Source organism: Takifugu flavidus, chromosome 13 (genome assembly GCF_003711565.1).
Source record: "Takifugu flavidus isolate HTHZ2018 chromosome 13, ASM371156v2, whole genome shotgun sequence".
Lineage (NCBI taxonomy): Eukaryota > Metazoa > Chordata > Actinopteri > Tetraodontiformes > Tetraodontidae > Takifugu > Takifugu flavidus.
In genome coordinates this window covers 336458-349853 of record NC_079532.1, presented here as the reverse complement: position 1 = coordinate 349853, position 13396 = coordinate 336458, and the positions used below count along the sequence as shown (strand labels likewise).

The 13396-nt window shown below is 42.7% G+C and overlaps 1 protein-coding gene and 1 pseudogene across 1 annotated transcript; one reads left to right on the top strand and one right to left on the bottom strand.

The window, feature by feature from the left end:
• Positions 1 to 471: 471 nt before the first annotated feature.
• On the bottom strand, positions 472 to 4029 carry LOC130536229 (fibulin-7-like; annotated as a pseudogene).
• A 376-nt stretch (positions 4030 to 4405) lies between these two features.
• On the top strand, positions 4406 to 10451 carry urahb (urate (5-hydroxyiso-) hydrolase b). Its single transcript, XM_057051985.1, has 4 exons — positions 4406 to 4532; positions 8822 to 8988; positions 9145 to 9263; positions 9615 to 10451. Exons 2-4 carry the CDS (start codon positions 8847 to 8849, stop codon positions 9711 to 9713), a joined length of 360 nt encoding a protein of 119 aa, XP_056907965.1. The 5' UTR covers positions 4406 to 4532; positions 8822 to 8846; the 3' UTR covers positions 9714 to 10451.
• Positions 10452 to 13396: the final 2945 nt, after the last annotated feature.

Here is a 13396-nt window from a genome sequence, read left to right as displayed (position 1 = left end):
TGACCTTCAAGCAGAACAAAGGTGAAACACCCATTGGGTCACAAGTTAAATATGTTTATTACACCCGAGGGAAAAAGTTTAAAAAAATTGTGTGTGTCTTCTTGTTATATATTGATTACCTAAATACACATTCTGCCAGCAAAGTGAGGACATTTTGGCTGGTCCTCACATCTTCAAACGACTGTTTGATGGTTAAGACATGGTTTAGGTCTGGGCTGGGTTAGATGGGATGGTTTGAGTTGGGAGCTTGGTAGCATCTTGTGTCTGTCAATCAATCAATCAATCTTTATTTATATAGCGTCTGTTAGAATCAAAATTGTTTCGAGGCGCTTTACAGAATCCCAGGGCCTAACCCCCCACAAGCAACAGTGGCAAGGAAAAACTCCCCTTTAACAGTGTATATGAACGTTCTTGCAAACAGAGGAACAACGATGAGTGTGACTGATCGAAGACATACACTGAGACTTATGATAACATCTGAACAAAAACACTTTATATCTGCTCCAGAAATTTTTCATGAATTATTTTTTCAGAACAAAGACAATTTGCGCTAGTCTGAGCTCAGGTTTGGCCAGAAACAGGAAACTTTGACCAAAGAGCTAAAAGTCAAAGGCAGAGACGAAGAGCATGACCTTGGTGATGTAGCGCCCCAGCACATAGTGGTTTTCCAGCTCACTCATCTCCACTTCTGCCTACAGGGTGGTGGGACCCCTGATGGGTGTCACCAGGAGGAGGGTTCCGGTTTGCCTCCCAGAGCGCTGCACACTGAAATGGCCGTGTCCACTACCACCAGCCAGGCCAAAACGCAGAGTGTCCCCCAGAACACGTGCCGCAGACACTCGAAAGAGTACTCGAGGTGCTGACATGTTGGAGACTACAGACAGGAAGTGAAAAGAGATGGAGTTTGGTGTCTGGAGGCAGCCTTTGTCCCCCTGCATGCACGGGTTCTTCTCACAGCGCCTGGTAACACCAACATGGTACATTCTGGGATAGCTGGGCGGTTCCATCAGAGCTGTTGCTAATGCTAATGGTAACATCAGTTAGTCTGTTATAAACTGACATGACCATCTAATTGGTGTAGGTGTAAAGATGAGCATGGCTCTGGGGCACTTACACAGGTGAAGTCTTTATGTAGGTGGCATTTTTTCTGCTGGGACACGACACTGTCACACACTGGAAGCCTCCAAATGTGTTGACACACATGTGCTGAGTGGAACAATTGTGGATCTGTGTCTCACACTCGTTGACATCTGAAGGAAAATAAACTAGCATCACAGACTCTTCTCCTTTACACAAGAAGCTGACCTCTGACTTCTGACCTGTGCAGCTGCTGCCATCTCTGTCGTATCCTGCCGGACAGAAGCAGCTGAAGCTTCCGGGGCTGTTGACACAATGATGAATGCAGAGCCGCCCAGGCTGTCCCAGCAGAAACACTCGGCACTCATCGATGTCTGAAGCACACAGACGTTACTATAGTGACCGCTTTTGACTCACTCAGCCTTTTGATATTTACCACCTGTGCAGATGTTGTTGTGCCCCGAAATGGTGAATCCCACTGGGCAGATGCAGCGGGTGGAGCCCCAGAGGTGAGAGCAGCGAGACGGTCAAATGGAGGGAGAGGATGGAGGAGGCGAAGAAGAGGATGGAAGAGCGAGGGAGGATGGGGTTGTGGAAGCTCTGGTGTTGTTGCGGCCTGAATGAGGAAAAATTGTGTTAGAAGTCAGAACCCAAACCGGTTTCAGAATCCTGGCAGGACATGTACGGTGGCACTCGGGCTGCTGGCCGCTCCATCTCCGAGTCTGCAGACACATGCGGCTCCGTGGACCAATCAGCTTGTAGCCAGACGTGCATACGAAGTAGACCTCGTGTCCAACGGCAAACACCCTTCCAAGCCTGCGTCCATAAGCAGGGACAGGACGTTTGGGACAGGAAACTGTGAAAAGATGACATCACTCACCCTCTGACACTCTCTTTTAGTTCATTTGTGAGTTTTTTGTATAAAGTTCTCAAAAAATCACCTTTTCTTTATTTTTTTTATTTTGTGTAAAAACACATGTTGCCACTAGAGGTGGCGGTGAATCATTACTTCATGCCACTGTTTGAGTTTCGTGTCAGAATAACAAACTAATATTTAGCAATGACTTTTCTAAAAGTAAAAAAACTCTTTAAAAATGATTTTCCGCATAAAGCCAAAAGTTAATTTCTCACCCCTGGATTTAATGAGGGCTGTTGTGCTGTTGTGCAGATTGCTAATCTTTTTCTTCAGCGAATGCAGGCTCTGTCGGTAAGACACTTCATGGTCCGCCAACATCTTCCCCAGTTGCTGCAGTGAGCTCAGCAGGTGGTGGCTGGATGGACACTCCTGCAGGTGAAAACATGCAGAAATCAAATATTATTGCATATATACAGCGCACAATGAGTGGAAGTGCTAGTTAAATCAGGCTAAGTATTGGATGTTAACTTGCCATACAAACAAGAAATGAAAAAAATAATTAACTGAAAGATGATGGATGATGCTGATCTTGTGACTGAAACAGTGATGGGATGAAGAACAACCAAATATCTAACCCTAACCCTCTTCATCACATCCCAAACAAGTTATTTTAATGTCAAGGGTTCCAGAGCCACAGCATCAGGGTCAAGGGTCAAGTCTGAAATTCAGAAACTTAACATCACAACCATAATCTGAAAGTCCTACATGGATGAATGGATAGATGGACAGATGGATAATGAATGGGTGATGGGTGGTTGACAGGCAGATGAATAGATCCATAAATGGATGGATTGTGGGCAGATAATGGATTTGATGACTGATGGATGATGGTCAGCTGGATGGTTGGGTGGATAGATGGATGATAGGCAAATGGATGATGGAAGGATGGATGATAGTCAGATAGATGATGTGTTGATGGGTGGGTGGATGGATGGATTGTGGGCAGATTAATTAATGGATGGATGGATTATGGGCAGCTGGATGGTTGGGTGGATAGATGGATGATAGGCAAATGGATGATGGATGGATTAATGATGGATGGATGGTGGTATGATTGATGGACCCACCGATGGACGGACGGACTGATGTAGGATGGATGGATAGACTCAACCATACAGAAAAGTCTTCCTCCCTTTTCACAGTCTCTGTCTGACTGAAAGTGTCTCGCTGTCCTTACCTGAGCAGATGAGGAGCAGGTGAGATGAAGACAGTGTCACCGTGATGACAAAAGCAGGCTTCATCCTGTAGAAGACGCTTTCTTGTTGACTTGCACTCGTGCGTCGTGGTTCCTACACTGACCCAGCTACTCTGCTCTGGTTTGTTTAAGAGGACCCCTGTCAAATTCCCCCTCCCCATGTTCCTCCCCTTCCTGCCACTTCTTCTGCTGACCCCCCCCCCCCCCCTCCTCCTCCTCGTTATTGGGTTACAGAAAGAACTGGCCAATTGTAGCAGTCTCAAGAACACACATTGCAGCTCATTTGGAGTCATTGAAAATAAAGTCAAAATGTTTTCCCTTGAGAAATATACATTTTTCTCATCCGGTTGATGATCAATAAAAGATCATATTTGTAAAGGAAAAGGTCACAAAGGTATCAGAGCCTTTGTTATTGCATTTATAACTTGTTCACTCTTGATTGGCTAAAAAGTAAACATGATACAGTTACCACATGAACATCATGTGTTGTATCTGCTGGTGGCCAAGAGGGGGCGCTTCTGTATGTGTCTGGAAGGGACTACTAATGTGTCTACTGAAGGGAATTTATTATTACTAACATTAAGAGCTACAACAGGTTATATAAAACGCATCACTATATCAGACAATTAGTTTTTTAAATGAGTGAAATGATCTTTGGCTGCTATTGTCATGATTGTCATTAACTGAAATCACAATTGAAACCCAGACTATGGGATTTATATACTAACCCACTACTAAATATATATATAAAGTTTAAGTTATTTCTAACTTTTCACTTGTTGACTGAATGGACAATTACTAGGTAATCATGACAACCTGGTCGATAATGAACAACCCATCTGATAAAATGGGTAACACGTGGCCATTCTGTGCGAATGCTTCACATCATTCCTAAAATCACAGCAGATACCCAAGATAAAAGCGTGTTGTTGTGATGTGGTGGCTGAACCACAGGGGGCGCTCCATCCTCATCTTAACCTTCATGTTTGCTCACCTGTGTCCTCTCTGGACCCTTGCCTGTAGACTCGTTATAGACTGAAGTACGCAAATGGAAAAAGAGAAGTTCAGTTAAGAGACATATGAGTAGAAACTTCAACGTGAAGGAGCAGCACAACCAACTGTCCAAAGGCAGTTTTTTTTTTAGAAGGCTACCCACGTTTAGCTACTGCATTATTCTGCTTTGCCTTCCTTTTCCAAACATCAAGAACAGACCCACAATGGACAGTAGATGACATGTCACTAAAAAGGACACGTGGTGCATACAATATACAATTTTTCATGTGTCTGAGTAGACACACAAGCTCCCTAAGCACACTGAGGACCATTTTGAGCAACATCAGATGGGTACGCTGTGGCCACACACACGCTTGTTCAAAACCTTGGATCATAGCAAGTTACGTGGCTTATTAAAAGAATCAAATTACAGCAGCACATAAAATGAAAAAGACAAAAATCTTGTTGTTCATGGGATGTGTACTATGTTATATGTGAGAGTCCTGCTTTAACCATAGGAAGAGTCACTCAGTTTCACCGCTTGTTCTATTTGCACATACTCCGACAGCCATTCCATCTTAAAAGAACCGCATTTCTTTTTTACTTTGGCTTGATGAGTGGATGTGTCTCTGCCCGTTCGTTTCGCCATGATAAGGGATTAGCATTTGCGTCTCTTAACTCCGTTGCACTGTTAGCTAGCTAACGTGCATGGCGAGTAAAGGCAGGGCACATACGCAAATACTGTCAATGCTGATTGGCTGCGTAGCGTAAGTGAACTGTATCGGATTATTGGCTGGACACCTGTCGCTCATTGAGTTACGTTGCGAAATGGTACAGAAAACGATATTACTGGTCTAATTAACTAGATCATATCAGTTCTAAAATTAGATATTAATTGATACGTTTCTGCTGAATTTTATTTTGTGCGCTGCATAGATTTTCTTGTGCGCTGAGTATGTGCAAGCGCGCAGTTTAGAGGGAACATTGGGTGCATATAATTTTTTTGTTGCATTAATTTATTCAAGAAGAAGAAAGATAAATTCGTTATATTTGCACCCACACGTACATCAATTAGTGTTTGTGAATTTGCCTCATTGAGTCCATGAGGTTTGGGACTTGCACCTGTCCTCTTCAAGCTCTATCTGCATCCCTTAGGAACCGTTTAAAGTTGATGTGTGTGTGTGTTGAAGCTAATGTTTCCGTTATTTCATTTCTTTTGTTGCCAGTGATGTTCTTCTCTTCTTATAGTCCTGTCTAATTTGTCAGTGAACAGATGTTACAAAGACATAAGTCCTACACACCTCGGTACACTAGAATGCTTAATTTTCTTGTATTTAGGAAAGAAAATCACATTTAATTATAACTAATTGTAAATGAAGGCACCCAGATCATTTAAATGTGTTTAATAACAGCTTATTACACATCAGAATTCCAACTTTTATTTATGGAAATTTATGTGATTGGTCCCCATAAGGAGGGAGGTCCGCACAACACTTAACTGACGAGCAGTCCCCACCAGGGAGGAAAAACACACACGTGTGTGGACATATTCTATTATTGATTAAACCTTATCAACAAAATGATGAAAAACTGCTCAGAAATTAATACAGGATGTGGACTGTTTATATGTAAAACAATCTCAAAGTTTTAAAACTGATTCATCAGTTAAATCGGCCTGAAATATTATTTCCTGCTGCACTTGTCAATATTTTGACAAACCTCTTACCATAATTTTGTATTTAGCAGTGAAAATATCTAGTTGCCACACCAACAAAAATGCTTAATGCGAGTGTGATTAGTAATAATTAGCAGTACAATTGTACTATTATTACCCTGTTTTGGCTGACCCTTTATTGTGGGCTATGTGTAAGTGTTATCAATTAATCAATCTTTATTCATATAGCATCTGTTACAATCAAAATTGTCTCAAGGCGCTTTACAGAATCCCAGGGTCTGACTCCCAACAAGCAACAGTGGCAAGGAAAAACTCCCCTTTTACAGAAATAAAACTTGAGCCGGACCAGGCTCATATAGGGGGACCCTCCTGCTGATGGCTGGCTGGGTAGAGAGGGAGGAGAAGGAGGGAGGCGAGATGGGGAAGGACAATTAGATGAGAGAATAGGCATAGAACATTCAAGTACATTAAGTACAACAAGTGTTAGTGAGGAAACTGAGAAAAGAACAACCCAAAGGATAGAAAACTCAGTGATGATATAGAAAAACCTGTTCAATGCACTGAATAACACAATGATTAAACGCTAACTTTTCACTCAGGACGATGACGTAATTTTACTGTCGTTGTTTTGGTGACGGTGAAATCACTCAGAGAGGTAAGACTACTTCAACTAAAGCTCACACACCAATAAGACCAGTCTAAGAGTCCTGGTCCCTGTTGTTGGTTTTCCTCACAGTCTGACAGGATCAATGTATGATATTTGATTTCACCTTTGTCAGTCTATGTGTTGTTTGCTCTTCAAATATGGCATAAAATTGGACCTATGACGGCATTTTCAAATGTTAGCATGAATTAACACAGCAATATTTATGTTCCAGCTGGACTGACTCCACTTCTTCTTCACTAAACTCTATCTGATCATACACAGCTTATGATAGTTTGAATCCTAACCCTAAAAGCAGTGGGCCAGATTCACGAAGCGTTCTTACGAACAAATTTGTTCTTAAGTCCCACTTACGAACAGTTGACGAAGATTGTGGCATTCACCAATTTCTTCTTATCCTGGATTTATTCGTAGGTAAGAACAAATCCTACGAACACTCAGGAGTACTCTTGCGCACATTTCAGTGCCGACATGTTGGCATGGTTGTGTTTTCTTCTCTTGTGCAGTTCAATAAAATTCAATATTACAATGATAATTCTGTCATATTTATTTATTTATTTGTTTATTTCCGGTGATTTACGGAGAATTTTAAAATTACGTAAATGTGCCAATGACTTAACATTAATCAACCAAATTGGAAACCATGCCAAAACTGTCTTTTTATTTGATTTTATCTTGATTTATTTTATTAGGGGATCGAGGATATGCCCTGGTTGTTGACACCACTGACCAACCCTCAGACTCCACAGGAGTTTTATTCAATCAGATGCATGCGCGCAGTCGCTCCACCATTGAACGCACCATCGGCATGTTAAAGGGGCGCTGGATGTGTTTGGACACAGAGCCACAACCCCGTGAGGATGTGCGTCCTGACGCAATGATGGGGCCAGACTGCAGGCACGCGGTTCACGTTCGAGCGCGATTAATTGCCCGTTTGTGAATAAAATGCATTATTGTCACAATCCGAGCACAGCTTTTACACGTTTATTTTTTTTTACATTCTTCTTTTTTTACATTCTCGTTGATTTCTTTAAGCGTGTTGGCTATAGTCATCAGGGTTGAGGCAATTTTATCAAGCGTGTTAGCCATCCTTTCTTGATTGTTCAACACGGCGTCAGAAATCAGGCGTGGAGAGGCAAGCTTTGGGCATTTTGCTGCTTTTTGCTCCGTCTACAGGGTCCTGCTGCAGTTCCTTTTATGGGCATTAGTGGGCGGTGACTTATGCTAATCGTATGTTAATTAGACTCACCTGGCACGCGCTTTCAATTTACGAACAGATGGCATTCATCAATCTAAGAACACAGCTGCGAACAATTCTGGGGCTTACGAACGCGTTGATGAATCCGACGTAGGATTTTCTTAAAAAACTTCTTAAGGACAACTTAAGAAAGAATCTAAGAAGATTCGTAAGAACATATTGGTGAATCGGGCCCAATATTTTCTTGTCACCAAATGATTAAACCAACCACAGTTGACATTTTTCATTTTATTTTCAGCTAACAATCAAGTCTAAATGGACACAGTCCCCCAAAAATCCAGACTCTAGTCTAGGTTAAACTGCAGATCACCTCCATGTTTCCTGTGTTTGCTTTGATTATTAAAGGTTCCGTTAACTGTTCATCCAAACAGAACCTTTGTCTTGTGTGGCATCTAAAGAGTATTTTGTGATTTTTGTGTCAAAATTTGAAGTGGGTGTGGCTAATGCAGAGAAGCACAAATATCTTTTGTGATGGTGTAGGGACTGAATTCTAGTGTTTAGGGAACAGATGGCCACCATGCAAACTAGACACAACAAAGAATAACATCTGTCCCAGAAGATGGTGACACAGGCAAATGCCAAACACTGTGAAGGGATAAAGAGCATAGAAGCAGGGGCACTAGGGGCCTAGTGTGGGAGGTAAGTATGAAAGGTTCCAGCTAGAACTAATTCTCTTCCAGTTCTCACCACCAACAGACAAATTCATTAAAAAAAAAAAAGGTTAGCAGCTTTTGCAGGAGTCACATGATGGAACTTCACAAATGTTAATGGGTGAGGGACCACTCATCTGGTTCCAGAAGGTTGTGAAGTATCAAAAATGTTCTTAACCATAAGCAGCTGATGTGATGTGAACATCTGTCTGATAATAAGAGCGTGACAGCATCGGCTAAAGCTAAATAAAACTGGTGGTGAAGCATTTCTGTACCCCAGATGTCACTAATGTTTATACTTTTAATATTTAATTTCCATTGATAGGAAACAGAATTCCGTCATTTCATGATTAAGCACATCTGCTTCAGCTGTGATGGTCCTTTTGTCCACAGCTGTCCACAGCTGTCCAGCAAGATCATGGCAGCAGCACACTTGAGCCCTCTGACGATTCATGTGCTGAACACTGGAGATGGCATCCCAGCAGCCAGAATGGCGCTCAGTCTGCACCGACTGGACTCCAAACTGATGATCTGGAACATGATTAGTGTTGGTGTAACCACCATCAAAACACCTGTGGCTCCACATAAATAAACCCCACAGACTTCCTTTTTTAAACCTGTAACTGTGATCAATCATTAAACATGGTTGTCGCTCATCAATCATTTACACATCTTGTGGACTGTAACTTGTGGACTGTTGCTTTTTTTTAGAACAGATGAAGATGGCCGCTGTCCAGGGCTCATCCCTCACCCTGATTTCCTCCCCGGCTTGTACAAACTGCGCTTTGAGACAGGCCCATACTGGGAGAGCCTGGGTCACATTTCCTTCTATCCTGCGTTTTTCTTGATCACTGTGAAGTTTTGATCTGCGTCAGCAAATCAGGTTGGTATTTGCAGATGAAATCATTTTAATGATACTCTATAGAATTTTACTTTGAATACTAATTCTTCCACATCCTCCATGGAACACTTTAATTCAGGTTTTGTGCATTCAGAATTATTTTTTAAGCAGCACATTTTTGAAGTTTTTTCTGAAAGTATCATTTTGATAGTATTTTTATTGAAGGAAACAAAAGCATTTTTAAATTATCTTTTGAAGCAACAAACTTGTTTTCAGCACATTGTACTTCTAAAAGAAGCTGTTGTAGAAATGGAACATGTCATATTTCTTCTAAATTATGACAAGTTCCATTTACAGGTTGTAATTCTCATCAGTGAGGGTGAAGAGAGGTTCCACCTACCTCTGCTGCTCAGTCGTTTCTCCTACAGCACCTACAGAAGCTGAGGAAGCTGATGTTCTCGTGTTCTCTGGCTCCTTTCACTTTAAATGGAACTTGTCGAAGCAGACACACCAAATGAAAAATAAAAAAATCTCAAACTCTGACTTATATGTTTTGTTGTAATTCATTGAAGAGACAGATTTCAAGCAGTAACAATATATTAATAATCATTATATTATCTGGACAAAAATTCAGATAATGTGTGATTCAATTCATCTTTATTATCTCACAAATTTTGTGTTGAAATATCAGTTATTCACATGTCAGAGGACAACGGAACAGATGAAAACTCAGTTGTATGTATGTATTTATGTATGTCAGAAGCTTATTCTTCTCTGGGTTTTAATGGCAGTTGGCATCTGTGAAGTTGATTTACTGCCACCTTCGGGTCATCTTCCTCGCTTATTTCTCCTTTTTAATCCAGTGGAGATCAGATATTTAAAAACTTTTCTCCTATCACCTGAACACTCTACATAACTCTAAATGTTCTTCTCATCCCCATCCACCATTTCCAGTTCATCCATCATCAATTTTCTTTCTTTGTCTTTTGTTGTTTCCAATTCCTGGCAATATTGACATTATCCAGTTAAATGTTCCCCCATAATGTGTAATGTCCTGTTTAAGGTACTGCACCAAATTCTTAACCTGGTTATTGTGAATTGCTCTTTTCTGTTGGTTCCCCCTCCTCCTCGCTAATGCAACCTTCCTTTCTACTGAAAATAAATGCCTCTGATTGACTTCTGCTTTGCTGCCAATGTTTTTTTGCTTTTCCTACACAACACTCCTACCCTCTGACTCTGAAAATTTCATTTCATTTTTGATAGCGCTCCTCTGGACTGCTTCCTTTGCTAATTTGTCTGGCCTCTCTTCTCTAAAATCCTCAGGTGTACTGGGGTCCATTAAAAAAGAAAACAAGCCCTTTCTCTGGACATTTCCTATATGGTACTCTTATTGCATGTATCACTAGACCTTGGAGAGTTCTGATGCTCCTGTTTTAAAGCTCCTTGGAGCTGGTACTGAAATACTTATGGCAATTCTGCTGTAAGTCCTCTCCCCCTGCAGTGTCCCATATTTAACAGTGCACTGTTAACTCTGCTCCTACCCTCAGTTTTTTCATTTGCAAAATCCATAACCCAAATAAATATCTTCCCAGTTACCCCTATTCCATGCAATTTTATCAGCAGCCCCTCCGTCCACAACATGTCATACATTTCTACCACACCAAAGAAAACTTCACCCTCAATCCCTTTATTTACATGAGCTTTTCTTTGGGGCAATCATGTTTTAACTTGCTAATAAATACATTAACCTCTCATTTATCATTTTTTTCAAACAATTTACTAATATATGACGTTGAAGCCATTGGCTAAAAACTGGTTTACTTGTTTCTTTCCTAGGTTTCTTTCTGTGTCTAATTATGGCTTCTTTCATGCTCTTTTTTCCTGGTGCAATTTGACAAGTCTTATCTAACAGCGTCTTATCTCATCTATGGTAAAGGGAGCATTTTATATAGCCGAAAGATTATGTTGCAATTATGTTGTATTGTTCATTAAAGACTCTTCTGTAGAAATAAAACAGTTTCTCACATATTCATAAAATTTTTTTTTAAAAAAAGGACTGTTATGAAATGGTCTGATGGTGCCATGGACTGTCTGCGGGATGCCCTGGAGACCACCAACTGGTCTGCTCTCTGTGAACCACATGGTGAGGACCTGGATGGACTGACAGACTGTGTTTCCGACTACATCAAGTTCTGCACTGAGAACTCCGTCCCCACCAAGAAGGTACGCTGTTACCCAAACAACAAACCATGGGTGACAAGTGACCTGAAGGCCCTTTTGAACAAGAAGAAGAGGGCCTTCACTGCTGGGGACCCGGCTGAGCTCAGGAGTGTGCAGAAGGAACTGAAACGCAGTCTGAAGGAGAGCAAGGACGCCTATAGGAAGAAGCTGGAGGAGAGACTGGAGAGGAACCAGACCAGGGATGTTTGGAGTGGGATGAGAACAATCACTGGCTTCCAGAAGAAAGGAATACGCTCAGCTGATGGGAACGTGGACCAAGCTAATGAGTTGAACCAGTTTTTCAACAGGTTTGATTCTAGCTCCCCCTCCCACAGCTGTCCCAATATTCCTCTGGATAACAATGGGTCCCCTTCACACCTCCCAGAGCCCCTAACACCTCTGCCAACTTCTTCCCCTTCCCCCCTGCTGACACCCGACATGGATTCCAACATGTCACCCATCCCCCCCGACAGGACTATCCTTCACGTCTGGCCAGGTGAGGAGAGAGCTGGAGAGGCTCAACCAGAGAAAGGCTGCCGGACCGGACGGCATCAGCCCACAAGTGCTGAAGAGCTGTTCCAGGCAGCTGTGTGGAATACTGCAGCACCTGTTCAACCAGAGCCTTCATCTTCAGAGGATCCCAGTGCTTTGGAAGACATCCTGCCTGGTCCCAGTGCCGAAGAAGACCCATCCTGTGGCACCGAGTGACTACAGGCCAATAGCACTGACCTCCCACATTATGAAGGTCGTGGAGCGGCTGGTGCTGTCACACCTCAGACCTCTAGTGAGCCCCTTTCTCGACCCTCTGCAGTTTGCCTATCAGCCCAAGGTGGGGGTTGATGACGCAGTGATATACCTGCTACAGAGGGCTTACTCCTCCTTGGACAGACTAAACACCACAGTGCGGGTCATGTTCTTCGACTTCTCTTCTGCCTTCAACACCATCCAGCCAAGACTGCTGAGGGCTAAGTTGGAGAACATGCAACATGTTTCTTGGAGAACATGTTTCTTGGATCGAGGACTACCTGACAGGTCGGCCACAGTTTGTGAGACTGCGGAGCTGTGTGTCCAACCCCCTGATGAGCAACACCGGAGCTCCTCAAGGAACTGTGCTCTCCCTCTTTCTGTTCACCACCTACACAGCTGACTTCCAGTACCACTCTGAGACATGTCATCTCCAGAAGTACTCGGATGACACAGTCATAGTCGGGTGTGTGGAGAATGGACAGGAGGATGAATACAGGGACCTTGTGGAGAGTTTTGTCAGGTGGAGCAGGGAGAACCTTCTGCAGTTCAACGTGACCAAGACGAAGGAGATGGTGGTGGATTTCAGAAAAAACAAGTCCCCTCCCTCTCCAGTCTGCATTAGTGGAAAGGATGTGGAAATAGTCTCATCTTACAGGTTCCTGGGTGTTCAGCTGGACAATAAACTGGAGTGGTCCACAAACACCGATGCTGTCTACAAGAAGGCCATGAGCAGACTCTATTTCCTCAGGAGACTCAGGACCTTCAGTGTTTGCAGCAGGATGCTCCACATGTTCTACCAGTCTGTCATGGCTAGCACCATCTTCTTTGCTGCAGTGTGCTGGGGTGCAGGCATTAAAGCAAAGGATGCCAACAGACTTAACAAACTCATTAAAAAGGCAGGGTCTGTTGTTGGCTGTAGACTTGCAAACTTAGACGAGGTGGTGAGGGACAGGATGGTGTTGAAACTACGGACAATCATGGACAATCCTTCCCACCCCCTCCATAACACAGTGGACAGACTGAGAAGCAGCTTCAGCAACAGACTCCTGCAGCCTCGCTGCTCTAAGGAACGGTATAGGAAGTCATTCCTGCCGTCCGCCATCAGACTGTATAATTCATCCAAACCCACTCAATAACAATAACTGTCTAATGTTTATGTT

What these genes read in the sequence shown, in the direction of transcription:
- urahb (XM_057051985.1), top strand. Translation starts at nt 8,847, where the DNA reads ATGGCAGCAGCACACTTGAGCCCTCTGACGATTCATGTGCTGAACACT. An exon ending in GATTAGTGTTGGTGTAACCA is followed by an intron (nt 8,989 to 9,144) that starts CCATCAAAACAC and finishes TTTTTAGAACAG; the next exon opens with ATGAAGATGGCCGCTGTCCA. An exon ending in GTCACATTTCCTTCTATCCT is followed by an intron (nt 9,264 to 9,614) that starts GCGTTTTTCTTG and finishes AATTATGACAAG; the next exon opens with TTCCATTTACAGGTTGTAAT.